Source organism: Rhynchophorus ferrugineus, unplaced genomic scaffold (assembly GCF_030347505.1).
Source record: "Rhynchophorus ferrugineus isolate W39M unplaced genomic scaffold, kcgeb_rfMv2 rfM1, whole genome shotgun sequence".
NCBI classification, from domain to species: domain Eukaryota; kingdom Metazoa; phylum Arthropoda; class Insecta; order Coleoptera; family Curculionidae; genus Rhynchophorus; species Rhynchophorus ferrugineus.
The window spans coordinates 68,683,270-68,707,503 of record NW_027472580.1 but is presented as its reverse complement, the minus strand read 5'-3'; the positions used below and the strand labels follow the sequence as shown (position 1 = coordinate 68,707,503).

General features: G+C 31.3%; 1 protein-coding gene across 2 annotated transcripts in view; it reads left to right on the top strand.

Moving 5' to 3' along the window:
* The first annotated feature begins 1,714 nt into the window (after positions 1-1,714).
* Positions 1,715-24,234, top strand: part of TBC1D16 (TBC1 domain family member 16) — a 29,789-nt gene continuing 7,269 nt past the window's right edge. The window contains exons 1-6 of one of the 2 annotated variants that reach the window (XM_076393765.1): positions 1,737-1,774; positions 1,838-1,885; positions 11,356-11,555; positions 14,582-15,158; positions 21,756-21,916; positions 22,373-22,662. In XM_076393765.1, the coding sequence (XP_076249880.1) occupies positions 11,384-11,555; positions 14,582-15,158; positions 21,756-21,916; positions 22,373-22,662 (1,200 nt within the window). In that variant the 5' untranslated portion in view covers positions 1,737-1,774; positions 1,838-1,885; positions 11,356-11,383. Of the gene's footprint in view, positions 1,886-11,355; positions 11,556-14,581; positions 15,159-21,755; positions 21,917-22,372; positions 22,663-24,234 lie in introns of both variants that reach the window. The other variant, XM_076419906.1, reaches the window with a different exon arrangement.

The following is a 24,234-nucleotide window of genomic DNA, read 5'->3' as shown; positions in this document are numbered from 1 at the left end:
AATCAATTCAGGCAGGTATGGGAGTATACTGATTGCGATTTACTTCCCCGATGATACTAAAAAAAAGAAAATTACTTGAATATGTCAAAACAACTTAAGAGAAAAATTATAATCAGTGGCAACTCAATGCTAAAAATAAAAGATGAACGCCGAGAATAATAAAAGTTAAAGGTAACAAATTGCATAAAGCAGCTACTGACCTACATATCAACAGAAAAGTCAACTTATTGACCGACCCGATCCAAATTGATCAAAACTTCAGACCTATTATATTTTTTCATAGCCTGAAACATATTTTCAAACCATATAGAAGTTTTAATAAAATTTTGATCCAAGTCCAGATCCATCACCACATTCAACCAACACTAACAAATAAGCAAGGCCAACAGACTGGGAAGGATTTTCAGGACTGGGCAATTGCATTCAGCTGAATATACGACTCAAAGCAGCCGATATGCCGGAAAACTTGTTGTAGACATCCAGTAACTGGCTCAGGTTGATACCTCTTAAATTAACAGCAAATCCAAAGCACTCAATTATCCTAAAGAAATTAAGCAAATGGTAGCTCAAAAAGGAAAGCTACAAAAAAATTCAAACAGGCAACAATCAACAAAGAATTTGTCAATTTTTAACCAACCTTCAAACTAAATGAAATTAAGTTTGAACACAATTTCCCAATAATGACTCCACTGTTATGTTAACAGCGAAGTGCTGCAACTCTTGACCACAACGCAGACTCAAAACTTGTGATCTTATGTAGTTATGTAGTGTAATAAACATAGCAAATAAAAAGGTAATAGCAAATACACTGAAAAGTGCTACTAACTTTTATTTTATTTATTAGAGGGTAATTAAGGACCAATGGGGTCTTCCTAGACAAGTACCTAGTTTTAAGTCACTCTACAGGCAAATTGTAAGTTAGTCAGCCGTTGCTGTTGTTGTAGTCGTTACTAATAATTATATGTTAATAAATAAAGAAAACTACCATTAATATAACACTAATATCAAGAATATATAGCATACAGACAAGAAAGTATATAATTTAAATAGATTTAACACTAGGTTATTAAATAAGATCTTGCAAAAGAGACGGAATCTTAAAGTAAAACTGACTTTATATTTCCATATAATTTGTATTAACTTCAACTCATTTATTCAATGTTCAATTCAATGTTAAATCTAACAGAGCTTGGTTGCTGAAACAATCCTCAATTTAGTATATTAATTTTAGCAAAGTGTTTTAAGATAATAATAAAGAGCAAATGCGTGTTCTCAATGGATATTTTTTCTTCTGTAAATCAGACCTTTTTTAAAAATATTTCTGCAACAAATTGGTCCAAAGTGTTACTAATATTAATAATTTAAGTTTTATCTTGTTTAGTATCAGTCACTTTCTACTAAAAATAAAAATAAAATATTCTGCTGCTACTTAATAAATGATCTTGAATTCTTTAACATTTTGCTTAAAAATAGTTAACCAATAAAACATTTAAAAAAAAGCAGAAATAGTGAAGGGAATTAAAGATTTTTTTTATAATTTATTAAAATATATTAATCTAGAACGTACAATTTAATACAATGCAATTATGTAAATAGACTGTCTGATAACGTATTTATTCAATTGATAAAGGTCTGTGCAGGAAGTAGTTAGGCTATACAATATGCGTATTTTGACGTTTATCTTTTACGAAACGGAGTTGATCAATAAGTTAGTAGGGTATGAGGGCGTTAGAGTCAGTGAACAATCTGCTATCGTTGCGAAAACTTTATCAAGGTATCGAGCAAATACACATATATTTGTTTATTTATATTATTATTAACAAAAACCATTTGGTAGAATGTTAAATAATATTTCCAGTGCATTTTGAATGGGACAGTAATAGATGTAAGTATTAAATATTTTAGTATAAAACCTTCCTGTTTAAGCGTGTAAAAATAATATTTATGATCTTTATAATTTTAAGATAGGTATAGGTACTAATGATTCTAATATGACACAATACCCAATATCATTTTATTTTTCCAGCTAAAATCTAGAGCCCTTAATAATAATCTATATATATATATATATATATATATATATATATATATATATATATATATATATATATATATATATATATATATATATATATAATACACAATTTTTAGCATGACATCAACATATGCCATACAGCTAAGATATATGTCACAGAAGTAAAACGAATGAACAGAAAGGTAAAGTTAAGACAAATAATCAACGGAATGGTAATTAAAACTTTCAGAACCCACACTAATATGTTATTGATTTCAACATAAAGTAGCCTCTAAGAAGTTAATAGAAAGTATAATTTGTTGTCTTACATTAAAAAAATTTCAACACGTCATGATTAATATCATATATACTTCTGTTAATTTTCATTTTATTACATAACCTATTTATTTATAAGCGCTATATAAATAAGACAAACTAAATAAAATGCGAATTATTCTGTACATTTTAATTGATAAAATGATGTTATGAATTATTATTCGCAACCACGTGTTGAAGCCGGATTTTCCAAATTTGGCGCCATTGGATTATCCACTTCGGACGATCAATGAAATAAAACCTTGACATATATATATTTTTAATTTCGTTTGTTATGTTTATTTCTTAAGAGTCACATAATTTCCCAAATGCAATTCTTTTAATAATAGAGAATCTAATTTTTAATAATAGAAGAATAATTAATTATATAATCGTTGGAATATGTTTAAATTTGCATATATCAGCAATACATAAGATTATATAATAGTCACATATGTATCTAAAGCTACAGCATAAGTGAAAATATTTATTGTAATTTGCTTTATATTAAAATTGATTCCTAATAATAAAAAATATAATTCGAACTACAGAATTGTACTGATTTTGTTTGTGTGATGACTAAGATTTTATTAAAAAGTAAAAGCAAAGAATTCTAAAACTCATCATATTAAGTCACGTCATCATTAACACCAATCAGAAACGTAACTAAATATTGATGCCACCTAACGTGTCCTAAACATCATTTCGAACGTTTAAACTTTTTGGTTCCCCTCGACTTCATTTGGATTATTTATATTATATTTTTTATATAATATTTTTACAGTTAAAAAAAAAGCTTTTTGTTACCAACGGGAAAAAAAGATTAACGAAAAAATATAACTAAGATTTATAAAGGCAAATAACCAATATTTCGATAGTGACTGTGCTATGTGACTGAAATAATATTTAAAAAGAAAACTTATGGAATCGAAATATTTCCGGCTTATAATAGGCATAAAATGTGGTAAATTATTGAACAAAATTAATTAAAAATACAATTAGTATAACACTTGGCAAGTGCAGAAACTCTAAATGGTACCCAATGATAACGAAATCGTCGTTACAATATTTATGTAAAACCTGTACCCATACAAACTATCCAGTGCGATCAAAACCATTACATCACTTCGTTGATAGATTATTGATAACTTAATAGACTATGACAAACACTAGACAAAACGTAACTTTAATTTATGTGCCTTATTTTCCATTTTTATTGCCAAAAATGTAGGTTATAACTTAAAAAGATCCCAAAATGTCCTTTAATATTTAATTCGCCAGGGTAGTTTATCATTTTTACGGCTTGTGTTGTGTAAAACTACGAGAAAAGACTACATTTAAGAAACAAGCAGATGTTTGAAAAAAAAATGCAATACCTAGAATATAACACCTACCTACAGTATATCCAGTAAAACAGCCAATGCACGTCATCAAAATGTATGACATCAGAACATCGCAAACGTTAACGCGTCGTTAACTAACCAGAATGTTTGCTTGCAGCGTTTGCCGGTTTGTAACCTCTAATTATAATCACTAATACTTTAAAGAATTTTATAGACATTTGACAACAGTGTCAACCAGTTACATGTACCGATGCATAAAATAACATTGTGTACTTTTTTATATCAAGTTTTTTTTCATCGCCTGATTCAGTCGCATTAACTGTTAAGTGCTAAATGGTTCGACCAGGTTCAGTCAGCTTATTTTTTTTATTACTCTTAGTAGTTCCACAATCTACCCAGAGGACAATAAGTATTTGTTATGTTTGTTTTATACATATATGGCATGTCGAAAATCACTTAAAAGTCTATATATGTCCAATAATCAGATCGGATGGCGTTAGACGTTTTAATCTACGCACTTCACTGTCACTTAGCATATTTAGCTGATTAGCGAGAACATTGAATTCGTTGAACACTCGTTATAGGTTCTAGAGGAACATCGCGTTGTATCACTTTATTTCAAATATAGTACGGAGCATCAACAATGGCACGCAACACTTTATTTTGGAACCGTTGTATGATTGATATATTAGACTTGTTAGCGGTTCCCCATAGTAGGATTCCATATGACCAAATAGAGCTCATGATGAACAACTCTTTTCTAAAATAGCTGGATTTTGTTTCAATTCAACTTCGATTCACAAATGGAATTCATATGAAACTCAAGTATCGTGGTTCTTTTGGTATCCAGGTATTTATGTATTCATAACAATGTTTCACGATTAAATGTGTTGACCTATTGAAAATTTCGGCACTGAAAAGGATCATACCAATTTTGATATTGGCAACTAAACACTCATCATTTTTCTATTTTCGGAAGTAAAAGAGCAAAATATGACCAAAATAACCTTCTGGAATAACGATTTTTAAAGCACAATAACTTTTGACAGAATAAGCGAATAACGTTACTAATTAACAACATTTTCTCGACAATATATTGCACATCAAAAACGCAACAGAACATTTGCAGTTCAAAAATTCAAGGGGTTGACGACAATAAAATTAATTACCATACAAACATGACTTATTAGGGTCCCTTAATTTTTATACATATTTCTTTATGTATACGTTGTAATTTATACAGCGCATACCACTATATATTTTGCAATAAATTAGATGTATTCCTACAATACGCATTTTCATTCAAAAATGACGTTTGCCTTGAAAATTATATTGTCTAATATATAACACAAAATAATAACATATATACCCTGTTCAAAGTTATTTTGTGCATAAATCATTTAAATTTGTGACATCAACGTCGCAATGTTGCCGCATCAATTCTGAGTTTCAGTTTAGTTTGGCTTTAACAGACAACAAAATTCTAATCTAAATAAAATAATTGCGTAAAAGTGTTATCAAATATAATATCTTTTAACATTATAGTATATCTAGATACTATAATTAATTATACAGCCACAATAGTTCATAGGTTAGAGTTATAACTTCTTATCACTATTGCTTTCAAGAATCTTGCATACGTATGACAACCGGATGACTTTGACAGGCTCATTCGTCTACGTGTTCGAACTAATGAGACAGCATTGTGTCTTTTTTTAACTAAAATTAGATGAGAAGGAAAATATTGTCTGATAATGAAACCAATTTACAAATTGTGGGAGGCAATAAATTAAACACCTTGATGATGAATATACAAAAAAGCTCTAAAGCTCTAATATTTTCTGTAATGAAAAATATTTTCCAAATTATAAAAAAATCGTACATAGCAAAGGCAAAAATACCAAAATAGAATAATAAAATTGATATTATCAATACAAAACTTAATTCGGTTTTATATAACCCTCGAATATATTAAAGTTTCATAAAAGATATTTCTAGGATTTTTTTCAGAACAAAAACAAATTTTTCGAGAATTCAGCCGATATACGTAAGACTTATTCAACAAGACTTATTTCAGTCACGTAGTTGCCCTAAATACATTTTTTGAAACTTTATCTGCACATCATTACAATTCTTATCTCGAATACCACTATAATACTTTTCTGTTTTCAAAAGGCTGCTCTCCCAGTAAGAACGTCTTTCAGAATTTTAATCATCTAACTATAGTCGTTCATTCCTTCTTTGTGAAAACGGCATTCTCCTTAAAAATACCGTTGATGCTTTTGCGACATACATTTTTATCTAGGTTCGTATATATCTTTCGCATATTTCGTTTGTATTTGGTATATCTAGTATATGTAATGTATTAAAACGATACTATCATGAAAAATCGCCATCTATTATTTTCATCAAACCTTTCCTGATAACATTAAATATAAAGTATATTTTTAATTGAAAGATTAATGGATATATTTAAATGAATCAATTGTCTATGTTACCAAGTCCAACGGCGTCAAACCACTGCCCGCTAGAATGATTGATAACACGGTTATCGAATATAACGCATAAAATATAGATTTGTAATTACAGTGGCATATCGTACCATCCTGTTGGAACCGATAGTGATCTAATCACCCACCAAAAAATTAATTAGCATATAGATGTTTGCTTATCATAAGACCGTTATTCTATAAAAGTATGGAACGCAAATACCCTAGAAGAAGAACATGCAAAATACTTGGGCCTTGAATTAAATCGTAGATTAACTTAATAAAGCTCATCCGAACCAAGCCACTTAAAAAGGAAAGCAAAATAATGTCAAAGTAATTGTCATGTCAAGTTAGTTGGTCTGGACAGTGCAATAGCAATATTGAAATAGTAAATGGATTCTGGGGCAAAGCAACAAAGAATATGGTCAATATTCCTCAGAGCATCAGCAACAAATACATACCTAGATCAGTAAGTCAGCATAGCATAAAATATCAGAGGAGACTTTAGCAACGTACAAACGACTTGGTGTTAACGCTGGAGTGGAAGGATAAAGGCACACGAGGTTGAAAAGATGTGGCATCCCCATTCTCAGCAACAGATTCGCTTAGAGAGATACGAACTGTGCCCAAGCATGGAAGCTCTCTCATAAAAAAATTAATAAATACGACAAACAAACAAGATTAAAAGTTGGACAACATAGTGGCTTTTGTTTTGAGATATATTGCTCTTATTCGCTACATGTGAGCTTGCGGCACCTCGAATTTGGCATATATTTTTTTAACTATGTTTTTAATAATAGTTCAGGCAATTGCACTTGATACTCACTCACGATATTCATCCTCCTTCAGCATTACTTTATATTTTATACTACGGATTGTCACTTATTGTTGATCGACTCTTTTTTTATTCAACGGCCAACAAAACCATTTGGTTCCTTTTACATAATTTCTAATGTATGAAAAGATTTTGGAAAATGAATGGTTTTCTCAATGTATTTCGCTGTATTCCTAATGGCCTAAATTATTCTCTATTCACATATGTTCACATATTTCTTCAACATGTAAGTCATGTCCCTATAAGAAGAAGAAATAGGTTCTAGCTATGGACAATACCAATAGTCATAATGAAAAAATAACAATACGCACATTTTTTTAATAAAAACGCCTATGGTACTTTAAACGAACTAGTGTGGGTGCCACCAGTAATGCATTGAAACAGTTGTACACCATTTAAAACTTTACGATAATTCATATTAATTACTTTACTTCTTTATATCATAATTTAGCGCCGCATTTTTCTTTTTGGTAGTATTTGTGTATCAATCAAGTAATATATGAAATAATAACTTATAATAGATAATAACTTTATGTAATACGGCCATCTGTCTTTGCCATCTGTTTTAAAAAACTACCTGAATGGTAAACGAATGAGATGGGTTGGTCTGTTTCCTAGTAGACCCTAAGTTTCGCTTTTTATCGCCGTTCAACAAGTAGCTTCTTCTTTCCATAAAATAAAATCGCCTTTTTAAGTAAAAGAATAGTTTTTTTTTAAAATTTAATACCCGTTCATAAAATGTAACTTATATAGGTAATTAATATTGGATCATAAACTGATTATTTGCTCTTAAACCTTGTTTTTAATATTTGTTATATTTATGTATTCTATATTTACTTTTGTTAGTTTATTAATATATTATTATAAAGTATTCAATTACCCTCATAGGTTTGCTTGTGTAATTGACTATTCACAAGTACAAGGTCTTGTTTATTACAGAAACTGCTTTAAGAATGTGCCATATAAATTCAAAGTACTATTTAGTTGCTGAAAGCGTCATCACTTAAATCAGAAGATCCCTAAAGTATCATTAATACATATAACAAACAAACCCCTCATTCCGCTTATTCAAAATGACTGCAGTTGTCAAGGTCGCAGAAAGAGCTTAAGCTTTTCACTATCAAACTATTGGAAAAAACACATTTTCGTTAACTTGGTGACCCTTTACTGTACCTGAATATGTTTTTTATATTTTCTGCTGATCGGAGTTTTGACTCTTTTACTTAGCTGTCTACGTCATCAATGGTCAAACCTCTCATTTTCGGACTCCTTTTCTGAAGTGCCTGGGATAAGTCTTAAGAGATAAGACGGTACCACTTGCAACTAGTTTAACTGCAGTCCTTTTACAAGTTGCACCCACCACCATCTGGGGCCGGCAGCCAAGTGATAATTCCTTTTGAAATTAATCAAATTCGGGAAAGTTTTGTAACATTTTTGCCAGTACTTTAAACGTAATTATATTACAGTATTAGGTAACCAGACTAGCGCTGAACACAAACTGTCAAGTATTAATAAGTTAAACTGTAGAATTTTTTTTTGGATGGATTAGAACTGGGTGCATACAATTGCTATCTCGACCCTCTGAAATGAAACGATTGCACTTCTTTAGTATATTCTGCTTGATATTTTTAGTTAACGTCAATGTGTCCGTAATCGTTCTTAATAATGATTTCGTTTTTTATTAAAGCTATTTTTATTATATTGGTGTATTTGTACGTATTTATCAAAGTTATTTTTTATGTATTGGTATCTTCCTTTCTTCAAGTATCTTTAAGCGTTATTGTTTTCCGGCTACCATGTTCTGAACAAAAAAAATTATACTATAATTTAAATATGTGAAATAATTTAAAAAGGTCAAAATATTTATTGACTAAATCACGTAATGATTCTTCATGTGTTAACCATAAAAATACTATGATCTGAGCTTTTTATATCTCCTCTAGGCACAAGCTTCACTCCACTGGCATTTTGCTAGGCAGGAAAATATTTTTGGTTATAAAACAGAAATATTCATAACAGTATCTATAGTGCGTAATTAACAAATAAATATCAGCATATATGCGTAAATAATAGTAAATATACAAATAAAATAAATTATTTAGACGAATAATCACAAAACAAGGCTCGGCAATGGATAGATCACATTCCCTGATTCACAACTGTACATACAGAATGACGTTACTGAAATAAATGACAAAATGGTTGCGCAGCTAACTCGCCGAGCTATTGCTGCTAATTTATTACCAAAGAATTTTCTTCAAGGTCATGACTTCCCGCAACAGCCCAAAAAAATTGTTTTTCGGGGTATACCAAGGGCCCAGGAACGCTATATATGTGTATACATACGCAATATATGTGGGACAAATGGAAATGTAAATACTTTTATAAAAAAAGAAATATTATACTTTTTTATTTGTTGGATTAGACCTTTTTAATGAATTATTTTGATATTTTATTGGATTTCTGTATATTTAATATTACTCATATATGAACAGAATCTATTAACACAGACCAGGACGGACGCGCTTTCATCTATTGTGACTAAATTAAGTACTTACTTAATTTAGACTTAAATTTAAGTAATGCATTTAGGTGACCATAAGAAAGATGGTGAGTATTAAGAGATAATAATGTTATTCCGAAAATATTATATTCCATTGTTAGCTTATACTAATCGCCAAACCATTAATTCGCTTCTGTACCGTCAAAAACTAATATTATTGGAGCAGGCGAATAAATAACTACCTGAATTGATCTAGAGGAAATTTGTTGTCTTTTCTCAAACAAATGTTAGTCACACACCCACATTTTTAGAGACCTAGTAAAGATTTAGAGATATTGAGGGCGAACTTTTGATACATAACAGATAAATTGAAATGTCCCCGGCCTGACATAGATGGAGCTACTAAAAGTAAATCCATATGTTTGTTAGTTAGCCCTAACCCTCAAAAGATGCGTGTATAAATTTGACAGCTGTCGGATCCTTACTTTGTGAGTAATAACATTTTGAGTGAAGCAACTTTTGTTATTGTGAAAAAAATTGATAAAAAGGAATTCGCGTGTTGATTAAATATTGCTTTTTGAAAAAAAAAATACAGTTGAAGCAAAAACTTGGCTTGACGTCGAGTTTCCGGACACTGCCCCAGGAAAATCAACCCTCAATGATTGGTATGCTAAGTTTAGGCGTGGTGAAATGAGCACTGAAGACGGTGAGCGCAGTAGACCCCCAAAAGAGGTTGTTACCGATGAAAATAGTAAAAATATCCACAAAATGATTTTGACTGACCGTAAATTGAACTTGAATGAAATAGTAGACACTCTAAAGATATCAACTGAACGTGTACATCATATCATTCGCGAATATTTGGGTATGAGAAAGCTCTGTGCATAGGGGGTGCCGCGCGAGCTTACTTTTGACCATAAACAACGACGAGATGATGATTCGGAGCAGTGTTTTAAAATTATCAAGCGTAATAAAGAAACGGAAAGTGCTGTTTCGCCAAGATAATGCATCGTGTCAAAAATCTATGAATTGGGCTTTGAATTACTTCCTCATCCACTGTATTCTCCAGATTTGGCTCCCAACGACTATTTCCTGTTCTCATCTCTCAAAAGAATGCTCACTGGGAATAAATTTTTGTCTAATGGAGAGGTGATCGGTGACACTGAGGCCTATTTCATAGCCAATTTGAAGGACAAATCATACTACAAAAATGGTATCGAAAAGTTGGAGGATCGCTATAACCAGTGTATCACCCTTGAAGGGAATTATATTGAATAAATATAACTAATTCTACCAAAAACATGTGTTTTATTATGATAGGCCGGGGACTTTTCAATTGAACTGTTAGACCGTATAGTCCGAATCCTGTCCTGTCCGACTAAAGTTTTTACCAATCTCTACAGGAATCATGATATTATTAAAATATTATAATATTAAATAATTTGGGAATGCAGTAGTGGTAATATTAAACCGAACTTAAGGTATTATTACAATTTGTAATATTTTAATCATTTATTCATCATAATCAGCATTACAAATCGGATTTGTTTATATTACATTCTACTATTTATTACAATTTATGTCATCTACAAATATATGATATAACCTACAAACATGCGAAATTGCTCATAAAAAACGCTGCTTACACTTTATATATTAGTAAAACTGAATGTGGAATTTTGCGGATATAAACTTGTAGTATTTATCAAACTAAACGTATTCGGGTCACGTAGTTGTCCTAAATACATTTTTTGTTACCTTATCAACACGACATTGCAATTCAGATTGCGAACGCCACCATATTCATGTTCTAACATTAGTCTGTGACATTTTAAGAATTTATTCCCATTTTTTAGAAAACGGCATTTGCTGAGCGCTGATGAGATGCCATTGACTGATATATTACGACGTGCATCGACGTATATTCTCGGTTACGACGATGAAACCGGAAGAAACTTTAAGTACGAAGAAAATGAAGTGCTTTTCTGTAAGAATAACGTCTGCGTTCATCCACCAGCCGTAGTCAGGCACGAAACGGATATTCTTCATAATCCAGGTAAATTCTGATAATATATTTGACTGTCTCTAATTAAATAACTTTGGTAATTGTTATTAAATTAAATAATTCTAACTTGGTTTTCAAAAATATTTTATTTCCAATATCACTTACATGAAATATTTTTTATCTTTAAAAAAGAAGAAAGAAAAATGCATTATTTAATTGTATTAATAACTACAAAATAGCAAGTTGAACACAGCAGTCACGTAATCAATCAAAGCAAATATGATGGAGTGTTACATTATATGGTTACTATATTAGCAGACACCTGGTAATGTAGTAAAGCGGTACGAGCAATGGGGAAAATACAAAAAATCGGAGCATGGGTGTCACATCAATGACAGGCAAATTAATAATCGAAAATCTACTGTGAAATTATGCTTCAAAGATATGATCGGGAGTCATTTTTGCATCGAGTAGTGATAAAGGTGATGAAAAGTGGGTTTATTTTGAAAACCTTAAGCGAAAAAAGGTTATCACCTGCTGAAACTGACCGACCGGCTCTAAGGCCAAGTCGTTAGCGTTGTATATTACTGTTAAAACCTGGTGAAATAGTTAATAGTGATAGCTACCAACAACGAATTATCAATTTGAGTCATATACAGAAAAACGTACGAAATGGGACCGAAGACACTTGATAAAGTGATTTTACTGCAGGATAACGCGCAGTCTCATAAGGCAAAACCGGTCAAGGAAACGTTGAAAGCACTTGACTTGGCACACCTGCCATACTCTTCAGACCTTGCCCCATCCGACTATCAACTTTTCGCATCAATGGGACACGCACTTAGAGAGCAGCACTTTGCCAAATTCGAGGAAGTTAAAAAATGACTTGATGAATTATTTTGCTCAAAGGATAAACAGTTTTTTGGGAATGGCATCCATAAATTGCCTGAAAGATGGGCAAGATTTGTAGAATCAAATTTTCGGAATCTTTAAATGAGAGTGATTGTATCCGAACAACCATCAGTTTCAATAAAAACACAGCTATTACCAATAAATTCGAGGAATATAATAAGGTTAATACCATCATCCATTTGATACGTTAATCAAAGTTAATTTTAATCAATTAATTAATAGATTAATCAATAAAAATCTGTACAAAATTGAAACTACAAGGTAAAAATATTAAACAAAGAGATTTTTTTAATAATTTTTATGCTTTAATAATTAATTAATTAGTAATAGTAATTGTCCGTATTAAGTAAAGACATTAAACATTAACCTAGACTGAATAACAGATATCGGTCTATTCAAAACATTGCCAAACGGTTTCACCCTCAATTCAGTGCTTACTAATTTTGGAAATATTAAAGAAAAACGAATATGACAAAGAAATTATTTTTTAATCAGTTTTTCGTTTTCTTGAAAATACTAAAGGTTAATTACATACACTAAAAACATTTAAAGTGTAATTAACCGATTTCTAATAGCATTTACCTTCCAAATTGTACAAATTCCTACTAGGTAGCTAAATCTGTAAAGAATCAGTTGGTGGCTAATGGGATCCTCTTTAAAGCATGCCTAAATTTAAACCGCAAGTATTACATTTCAGCGGCCCTTATTTATCCTTTCCATTACATAAATATCTTGATTGAACCTTTCATGTCCATCAGTAATAGCACTAATAGCTCCACAACTTGATAAAATAGATTTTAATCTGAAATGATCATGGGCTGTTGAAAAGATGGGTTACAGGCTGTTGAGTTTTTATTCACCTCTTTTAGCGAAGAAGAATGATGAGTATATCGAATAGAATAGAAGATGGTGTTTCAATATTATTGTTTATTTTCAGTGCCGATCGATAGCAAAAATAGTAGTAATCTAAAAATGTTCGCAAATCTCACTATTGGCTCCGACTTATCCTGGACCCTACCTTCATACCAAAATAATTTCCGTCTTCATGGAGGCGCCAATAGCATTTATATAAGGAAAACATTATTTCACCATAAATATAACAATTGTTGAATGAATTTAGGTATTCTTGTAGCATGTTAAACTAATAAATTTCATTCTTCAAAAACATTCCAAAAGAAGATATTCCAAAAAGATATACCAAAAATTTAACAGCAATAGTATCAGTCTTCATAACCTTCAAAAAAACGACATCATATATTTTGATAGTTACAAGTATAAGAAAAGTTATAAAAAAATTCTACAAAACTAGAGCTAATCGGTAAATTTCATAACGAGTTTTTAATTTAGTGTAATCGAATTCAAGAAATAAAAATCAATTAGATATTTAATTATGAACATAAGTCTACAGAAAAGCAATTGTCCTAGAAGACAATTAACATTAACGTATTATATAAATTATTACCGTTGTTATTGATTGATGATAATATTAGATTTCAGTCCCAAAAATAGAAAAATCTACCGCATACAAAAATCACTCATATATATTTATATAAAAATATATGAAATATGTAAAATATAAATATATATTATGAATAATAAATAGTTATAAGATATTAAGACAGTAATCCATGAAAATTAATTTCACTTTTAAATTAAAAGAATTATAATAAAAATTATTTTTATTTTACTCCGCTGATATTTAACTCAAAATTTACATTAAACAATCACTTTTTCTGTCTTCATTTTCAATTCCGGCATATTTCGTGTCTTCTCAAATATGACCGTTTTGTCTGCCGACATTTGTTGTCAACGTTCGTTTTAAGTTCACCAAAACTCCATGTAATGTACAATTTAAGATATTCGAAAGTGTTTAAATACGATGAAGAATTGGATCTTTACTATCTATATTTTATCCTTCGCTCATTATCTGATCATTTTGTACATTTCAACTTACACAATAATTGCTATAATTATTAATAATGTTTTGCTCAATCATAGTTACTATAATTTTAAGTTTAATATCTCTATATTGGCAATAACGGTCGCAGTACTTTAACAAGTTTTAAGGAATCCTATTGGAAAACCTGTATAAATACAAAATATAAAAAAATGTTATAAATAAATAATGATGGAATATTTACAAAATGTATGTTTTTATATTTTAGGTTATTTAACGGTAACAACAAAAATATTCACCGATCAATATAATGATGCTAAAAGACCAACCCTCTTCCTTACTTGGATACCAAACAGCGACCTGTCAAAATGCACTCTAACACTTCAGAATGGTCTGCAAAAAAAGCAGGCCAGCTTAGAGAGTCTCACTTCAAACGATTCTTATAACAGCAACATAAACGACAACGTGTATCGGCCGCTGAGCGCTGAAATCAAAAGTACAAACCCCTTCCTCAATTTCGAAAAGAACGACTCAATGACATCGTTCGGATCCGACGATAGTGACAAGAACAGCGTTATCAACATTAACATTTCCAATCCAGATATAGAAATAGTCCAAACACCAGACAGTATTAAAGATCCGATAGAGCAATTCGAATTTTCCAGATCTGGGAGCGTAACAAGTACTGATAGCCAATACAACTGGATCACGACTCCAGAGTATTTGATGCTGAAACACAATTTGAATTTCCCAGATAGCGCTAGTAGCTCTCCCATAATGGCCACGAAGAAGGCGCATAAATGCAGGAGATTTAGTGTAGATCTCAGTCAGATGCGATCTTTAAGGTTAGTTTTTTATCTAAATTTTAGCAATAGATGTAATATCATTTACTTAATAACTAATATTTACTATATTAGGTCATTCAATAAGTTTACGGATTCTTTATTATTCTCATGGTAGGATCTGCCACATGAGAAATTCACTGTTAAGAATAAAACAAACAATAATGAAATAAATAAATGTTAAAAAAGCACCTGGCTTAGTTACTGAGGGGTTCTTAAAAGAGCTCCCAGAAAAGTGCATCAAGTTAATAACATTCAAATTTAATGCCATGTTAAGACTTTCCTAGCACTTGGAAAGTCGCTCAAAGTATTATGATCCTTAAACCTGTGAAAAAATCGGAAAACACCTCCTCCAATTGTCCTATAACCCTGTTACCTGTGATCTTTGAAGTTTTTGAAAAACTATACATATAAACACACATAATAACACATATAAACTATACATAAAGAGACTCAGAATAATCACCGAGGAGGGAAATATTATTTCAGGCCATCAATTTGCCTTCCCTAATAAATACGTAAAAACAGAACAAATACATAGATTAGTCAACAAAATTAATAAAAACTTAGATGATAAAAAATATTGCGCCGCTGCATTTCTGGATGTATCGCAACCTTTCGAAAAAATGTGGCATGCTGAACTGCAAGTTAAATAGAAAAGGTTTTTGCCTTACCCGCACTTTCAACTATAGAAATCGTTCGTCACATACAGGTATTTTATTGTGAAGCAGGATAACGAATACACTAATCTACATCCAATATATTTAGGTGTTTTGCAGGGGAGTGTCCTTGGTCCAATATTATATCTATTGTATACAGCTGACCTACAGACTTAAAGAAAGACTACTGCTGCAACATATGCTGACGATTCAGCGGTATTATCATCTCACGAGGATCCAATATCGGCCACAAGAAATCTCCAACTTCATCTAAACAAAGTCGAATTGTGGTTGAAAATATGGCATATCAATGAGCATATGAGACAAAGCAAATGAGACAAAATCTATCCATGTGACATTCACCCTCTGTATAAGGGATTGCAATGTCAATACCTCGGAATGCATTTTAACCGACGTTTAAAAAACGCGCAAATAACTTGAGCTTAAACAAAATCAAATGTATTGGCCAAAAAAATAAAATAAAATAAAAGTCTAAATTATCATATGATATTAAACTGTGGGGTATTACTAGCAAATCTAACATAGCTATTCCTTAGAGGTTCCAGAATAAAGTCTTTCGAGCCATTGTTGATGCCCCATATTATGTCTCTAACAAACTAATTCAGCGTGATATCCCCTTGGAGCCCACATGAGTATTATTCTAAGTGTTTGTGTAGAGTACTTTGAAAGACTGTCAGTGTATCCCAATGTACTCGCCAAACAGTTAAATATGCGCGATGATAGTGAAGTGCTTAGGCTCAACCGCATACCACAATACGAACTGTCAAATGAGCAATAAATATTTCTTATGATAATAATTAGGTACATGACCTGCGTAAAATATCTTATTATAAATTTTACTCTAAAGTCTATATTTGCCTATTAATCAGATCAGAGGGTAATAACCATGGTACATTTTAATCTACACACTTATACTTTTAACACAGTTATACTCAATATTGATTCTACAGGGATATTACGAGGAGACTACATTAGAGACGTAGTATGAAGCATCGACCACAGCACGCAGCATTTAGTTTTGGAACCGTTGAGTGATGACTTCCGTGTTTGATTTGCTAAAAGTACCCATTAGTTTGATTCCGTAGAAGCAAATGGGCCTAAATATTGATTTCTATAACAATGTTTTGTTACTTAAGGATAATACATTTTGTTTAGTTTTAGTCCTAGTTGTTTTCGTTTAGCAAATATATCTTCCAAGTGAGACGTCAGTCTATCTGCACGCCGAGTTATTTAGCATTCTCCGCTTGGTGGGGTTGGTTATTATTAGTATTCACTCATGGGTATATTCTTCTGAACAATATTAAAGTTGGATACATTTGATTTCATTGGTTTGGTTGGTTTCCTTGATTATTGGATCCTCATGAGATATAAGATTGCCGGGTCGTCTACATATATTGCCACAGTAGTGATTTATAGTAGATAGTAGAAAACTGTCTATATGTGAAATAAGATTTCAGTAGCCGAAAGTTTCAATGAAGAGAAGCTTTTTAGTTTAACGTACAACCGTGCCTACCATACTTTATCAAAACTCTGAGATATATCCATGAAAGCGGCGGAGCAATATCTTTTAGCTTCTGTTTCTATATTTATTTGGTTTGCCAATGTATTTGTGCTATAGTTCTATACTTATTATGAAACTTAAATTTGTATGCTAAAATAATATTTCTATTTTCACTTATTGTGTTAAGCATCCTAACGTACAGTGTTAAATATTTCTGAGACTCTGGTAATTTTTTTATTATTTAATTAATACATTGTTACTAGTCCGTCTAACCTACAATTTGTCTTTATGCTAACTTAAATCTAGGTATATAACTAGGAGGACCATGTCATACGTCAATACATGTCACTGCTGTATTTTTTATTATATGCACCTCACTACACAACACTACACAAGATCAGATGGTTTGATTCTTTTGAGTCTGTGTCCGGTACTGGTGGTATCCAAAAGTTGCAGTACTTCAATATTAGTATCAGAATGGAGTCTTTCCTCATGCCCCCTTGCAATTCTCTTGATTTCTTGACTGACTGTGGGTATCTGAAGGTTTCAATGTAGGTAGTCAGTCCTATAGTATTTGGGTGCACCCACAATACATCTCAAGACTTTGTTCTGAAAAATTTGTATTTTACTAATAACTCTTTGCAGAACATCTCTATAATTGGACTCCGTATCTCCATATAGGTTTCAATATTTGCTTATATAATAACAATTTATTATGTAATGATAATTGTGATTTTCTTCCAATTAGCCAGGGCATTTTCCTATATTTCTATTCCAATTCTTTTCTTTTCTTCTATATATATTCCTCCCAGCGAAGTTTTACATCGAGATTCATTGCGACATATTTAACGTTGTTGCTATATGGAATGATAGTGTTATTTAATTTTATTGGTGCTTGTACGATCTGTTTATAGGTGAACTGCACATGTACAGATTTACTTTCATTAATTGTTATTTTCCAAGCTTCTGTCCAATTATTTATGTTGTCACTTGCCTGTTGTAATTTTCGTGAGGCTTCTTCACTATTGTCTCCGACTGCTATAATCGCAGTATCATCAGCAAATGTAGCCATCGTGATATTTTCCATTTGTGGTATATCACAAGTGTAAAGTAGATAAAGCATTGGTCCCAGTACACTTCCTTGTGGTACACCTGCTTTAGCTTCTTTTATTGTAGAGTAAGCTTCTTCTTACTTGACTCTAAGCTTCTGGTTGTAATGTATGATTTTAATAATAGGTGTGTTGTTTTGGTAACATTTTCTGTAGTTTATGAACAAGGCCTTCATGCCAGACCTTATCGAAGGCTTGTGCTACATCTAAGAATATAGCTGAGCATACTTTTTGACTCTTGTAGGCTTTTTCAATAATATCTGTTATTCTGTGGACCTGATCAATTGTTGAGTGTTTGTTAATAAACCCAAACTGGTGTGTTGGTATGAGGTTTTTTCTCTCTATGATCGGTTTTATTCTTTTCAACAGGATTTTTTCAAAAACCTTAGATATTACTGGCAGCAGTGATATAGGTTTATAGGATTTTATTTCGTTTGGTGACTTCCCAGGTTTTGGGATCATTATAATTTCCGCCATCTTCCAAATGTCTGGAAAATGTTTTAATATAAATGCTGCATTGATCAAGTTGGTGAGTTTTATAATTCCTTTTCTTGGTAGTTTTTGCAGTAATTCTCCTATTATTAAATCGTAGCCTGGTGATTTCCTGGGGTTAATGTCAGTTTTAATAACTTTGGTTAACTCTTTCGGCGTGACTAATTCAATCATCGAATTTTCAGCTTCCCTGTCCGGCAAATTATGTTCAATATTAATTTCGTTTGGTTTGAAAGTTTTTTTTTAGATATTCAGCAAATGCTTCTGCTTTTTGGCGATTGTCACGTGCCCAATTCCCACGTAAGTCTCTTATAGGTGGATTGTGTAGACATGAGCGCTTTAGATATTTTGTGGCTTTCCAGAGTGAGTAATCAGTTTCTTTATCATCTGATTGATCAAATTTCTGAGATAATCATTTATGGTTTTGTTTTTTATTTCCAGTGTTCTGTTTTGTTGCCATTTTTTTCGTAATTTACGTTTTTCAGCTACCATTTCCTTCACTTCTTTTGGATAATTAATTCCTTTAGTTGTACACTTAATTTCTGGAGTATTATTCCAAGCAGCTTGTTGAATATCTACTACGAATTTTTCTGCTTCAAGATTTAATTGTTCAGTTGTCTTGAGGGGTACATTTAGTTGAAGTCGTTTGTTCAATTCTTCAGCAAATCCTTCCCCGTCTGTTCTCTTGTTTGTTAACGTTGGGTTTCTTTCTTTTCTTATTATATTTTCGCTTAACGTCAGAGTCACTGGCGTATGATCTGAACTTAGCTCAAAATTTTCTTCGACTTTTATATAGTTGGATGTTATGTTTCTTACTATGAAGAAATCTAACAGGTCTGGGGTTTTCTCTTGATCAGTCGGCCAATAAGTTGGTTTTCCAGCTAACATGTAACTACATCTTTGCTCAGTAGCTGCTTTGTGCAGTTCATTGCCTTTAGTTGTTGTCATTCTGGATCCCCATCTTGTATTTTTTGCATTAAAATTACCTCCAATTATAAATTTTTCTCCCAGGTTGCTTAGGACATTCAAATAATTTGCCTTTTTTTTATTGTATCTTGGAGGGCAATAAATTGCGGCTATTGTAACCTTGTATCTGCTTGATTTAATAGTTACTGCTATTACCTGATTTTCTGCTGTACTGAGCCCGAGTTCTTGATGGTGGGAAATGTTCTTTTTTATTATTGTTGTACCTCCTCCTCTTGCGGTGTTAGCTGGATGTATGGTATGATTTATAAAGGATTCTTTTGTTGAATGGGTTTCGGATATTAGGCAAATATCTATTTTTTTGCAAATCTAGGAATACTTGTAGGGTAGCGTAATGTTGCTGGATTCCATTAGCATTCCAAGTTGCTATTCGGTTATCTTTATCTGCCCTTTCGGGTTTTTGGGGCCACAGGCCTAATGTCTTTTCTAGTTTTTCAATCCTTTCGGAAAATTATTGGATCATTTTTTCTTGTCTGTTCAGCTTTCCTATTAGTTTAAGTAGAAATTCGTTGGTGGTTGCTTCATCTTCCTTGGTGTCTCTTTGGTTACTTTGACTGATACTTTGGGCATAAGTCATTTCACCATTAACGTTGTTATATTTTTTCGGTTGTTTCTTTTCACTCATTGTTTCTTGAGGTTTAACTTGAGCTAGTTTATTTCTCCTCTCACTCTGGTAATTAACTTATATTTCAGTGGAAGTGAGCTGGTTTTTTTTCTGGATTAAGTATCATAATATCAGCCACCAATTCTAAGAAAGTAACATTTAGTAGGTTACTAAGTACGTAACCTTGCATTAAATTTAAGTAATATTGATTATATAATAGAATTTTTTCAGTTATTAGATCATATTCTGGAGTTTTTTGAGCTTAGTTTCCATCATTATTACTTATTTAACTTCCTGGACAACAATTTTTCCATCAAAATGTAAAATTCAGGATATCGGTAGTTTTATTTTCTTCATCTGTAGATCCCTTAAACGAGAAGAAATTAAGTTTTTTTTTAAATGATTAGAGAATATGGCAAATCTGCCAAATAAGCTGGATATTAAAATTGTTCTTATTATATTTCACCGATTTTAACAATGATTTTATCAATGGAGCTCTGCGAGCCGGTGTGTTGTATTATCCCTTTTACCTAATTTTTCTTCTGTAAACTAAATTTTTTTAAACATTATTATTATTATTGATTTAAAATCCAAATAATCCCAGTTTATTATCTTACCGCTTTGTCTGACCACCAATTAAATTACTTTTGTATAAATACACCTTACCGACCAAAGTCCCATAATGATGAAAGATTACTGAAAATGAAAGGATAATAAAAAGTTATTGTAAATTTGAAAGTCGCACTGATATGTGTTTGGTTCCATTAATAGCAAATACGCACCCCTTATGCACATATCATTCTTTATGACATTGTCTGCAATATCTTTGGAATTTTAAATTTAACTCAAATTAAATGTAGTTCGTAACATTTTGGTTACGTTTTTATAATTAATGACATTCTAACATAATACATTTTGAATAGATGTTGGTAAAAAAAACCTTAAAGTAAAAAAAATACTATAACAACCTAGTAAATAAGGTCACACGCCAAAGAGACAAGTAAGTGTAATTCTTAATATAAGCAAGACATGGCTGCAACTGTACTTTTAACTTTTAACTCAAAATTCAGAGATGCCTCTTGAATTTCGTAGACCACCTTCTCAGTTAATAAAAATTACATAAACGTTAATATATAATTAGTTAACAATTAACAATTATTAACTTAATAATATTGCAAATATTTTATAACGATATTATTAAAATTAATATTGTCTATTTAATTATTTTAGGTTATTCTTTAACGACAATTCATGTACATGTGGTCAACTCGTTGTAGCATCTAGAGAATCTCAATATAAAATTCTTCATTTTCACCATGGTGGTTTAGATCACCTTGCTCAAGTACTCCATCAGTGGCACTCCCTTCTTCATAATATTAAAAATGCAAAGGGTAAGCATATAAATTATATTGTACCTATCACCTCTGTTAAATTTAATACTTATACATTATATGTTCAGTTTTAAGCTACTTCAATCTGTACAAATGTAATTATTTAAAAAGAAATTATAATTTCGTTTTGTGTAAATTAATTTTAGTAAGTTTGGGATCTTTAATTTTGTAGAACACTTTTATTCGGTCTAATAATCTGAGTTTATTGTCTTACCACTTTGGAGATAAACACAAATTAAATTACCTTAACATAAGTACACCTTACCCACCAAAGTCCCATAATGATGAAAATTCGGTGAGCAATAGGTTCACTTCAGTTATGATCAATACAGATCCAGGCCATAATTTACATTTTAACAATAACATTTAATAAATATCTGTGATTTCAAATTTCTATTCAGATTTTAAATACATATTATAAATTAATATTTGATGTTAAGTTTAATATGATTTTAGGTGTAGATGAAAATTTACCCTATAGACACTTTATGGTATGCCGACCAGAAGTGTCTCAATTAGAATTACACCCTGAAGAAGGACAAGTTCCGAAATTAACAGACGATATTTTCCGAACCCTTTTTAATGAAACAGGACAATTAGAGGATGATCTGACTTTAAGAAAATACGTTTTCTTCTCAGGTATGGATAGGGATATAAGAAAAGAAGTGTGGCCTTTTCTGCTGCACGTATATCCCTACCAAAGTACCTTTGATGAAAGAGCTCAAGTAGCGGAAATTAGGCGACAAGTAAGTTTGTCTATTCATAGGCATATATACATAGTACATAAACAAGTAATAAAATTTAATTGCAATATTACAATATTCCTATATTAATCAACATTCAATACTATATTGTTTAAATTGAAGTAAAATTAAATATGAAGAAGATATTATCTATTATACTAGTAAAGGTTTATTTATTGTCGTCCATTTTCAAATAAATAATGTAGATATCCACTTTAGAAGCTTTAACTTTTATTGCTCGTATATTTCATATAGAAAAAAATCACAGGACAATGAAAAAAGTGAAAAAGGTTTGTCTTTTCTGCAATGCAAGGATTCGATCTTGGATTCTACATTCGACATTGCCAAACTCATATATCGCAAGATTTCAAGTTTTTCGCTTTAACATTTACTGGGAAAAATTGGTATAAGATGTATTATTCAAAGTAGTTTTCATAATTTTCTATGTTTTTCTATCTTTTTGGTAGCATGAAAATATTATGTCGAGAGAACGACGTTGGTTTGGCAGCGATCCAATCATCAATTAGTTTTCGCAGTTCTTCGGCATTTCGAAACAGTGTGTTACCCAAGTCAGGCTGAATCCATCTGAACAAGTCGTTATCAGAAAGTGTATGCCTAGTAAGTACATTGGATTGCGTCAGAACTTCCAATTGGAGCTGCAATAATGTTTTCTTTTTGCGACAATATATAATCCTTGTATTATATTGTCGAATTACACATTATTCAACTTATTCAATTGATGACGATTAATATCTAAAATAGCAGTTTCGTTCGGTTTTTGCAACATCACTACACTTTTCTGATCTCATCACATGCACAGCAAGACTATATGGTTATAAATATTCCGCTTTCGTGTCGATGTGGATGGCTTTTTTGGCCTAACCCATGATTTTTCCACCCAAGAGATTGTCGTTATCGAGAAAACTTCTTATTTTGCCCGCTAAGCAATGATGCAGCGATGTAAAAAAACAGTTCTAAATGGTATTTTACGTCAATTTAAATGGTAGTCGTCAATATTAATGTAATTTTATATAATAATTTTAGCAACAAATTGTCTAAACGAACCGCTAAAGTCTTCAAATTTTTTTGGTCCTCCAAGCTATAATTTGTTATTGACATCAAAACAATTAGCATATGACGAAAAAGCATTACTACAAATTTCTAAACATTTTTTGCAACTTCCTTAAAGCAATCAACAAAAGTCTTCATGATTAGCGCCTGCTTACACTGAGTCACTCAACAATATTAAATGTAAAACTATCATTTTATGTAACTAAATATCAAAATCATCTATTTTAACAATTAGATTAAGTTGTTTAATAGTTGATATTTCCCATTTTCACCAATAGATATCGCTAATCATAATACATGCAAGTATATAAAACTACTCGACGACTTTTTTCTATAGAGTTTTATTAAAAAAACAATAAACGTAACATTGTAAATTTGGGATAAAAATATTTTAAATTGTAATGGTAATTAACACTTTAAAAAACGTGGTAACTGCAGTAGTTAGAACAACAGAACAGTTCTAGTCTTTGTAATACACATGATGGATGTCATATCCTGCTTATT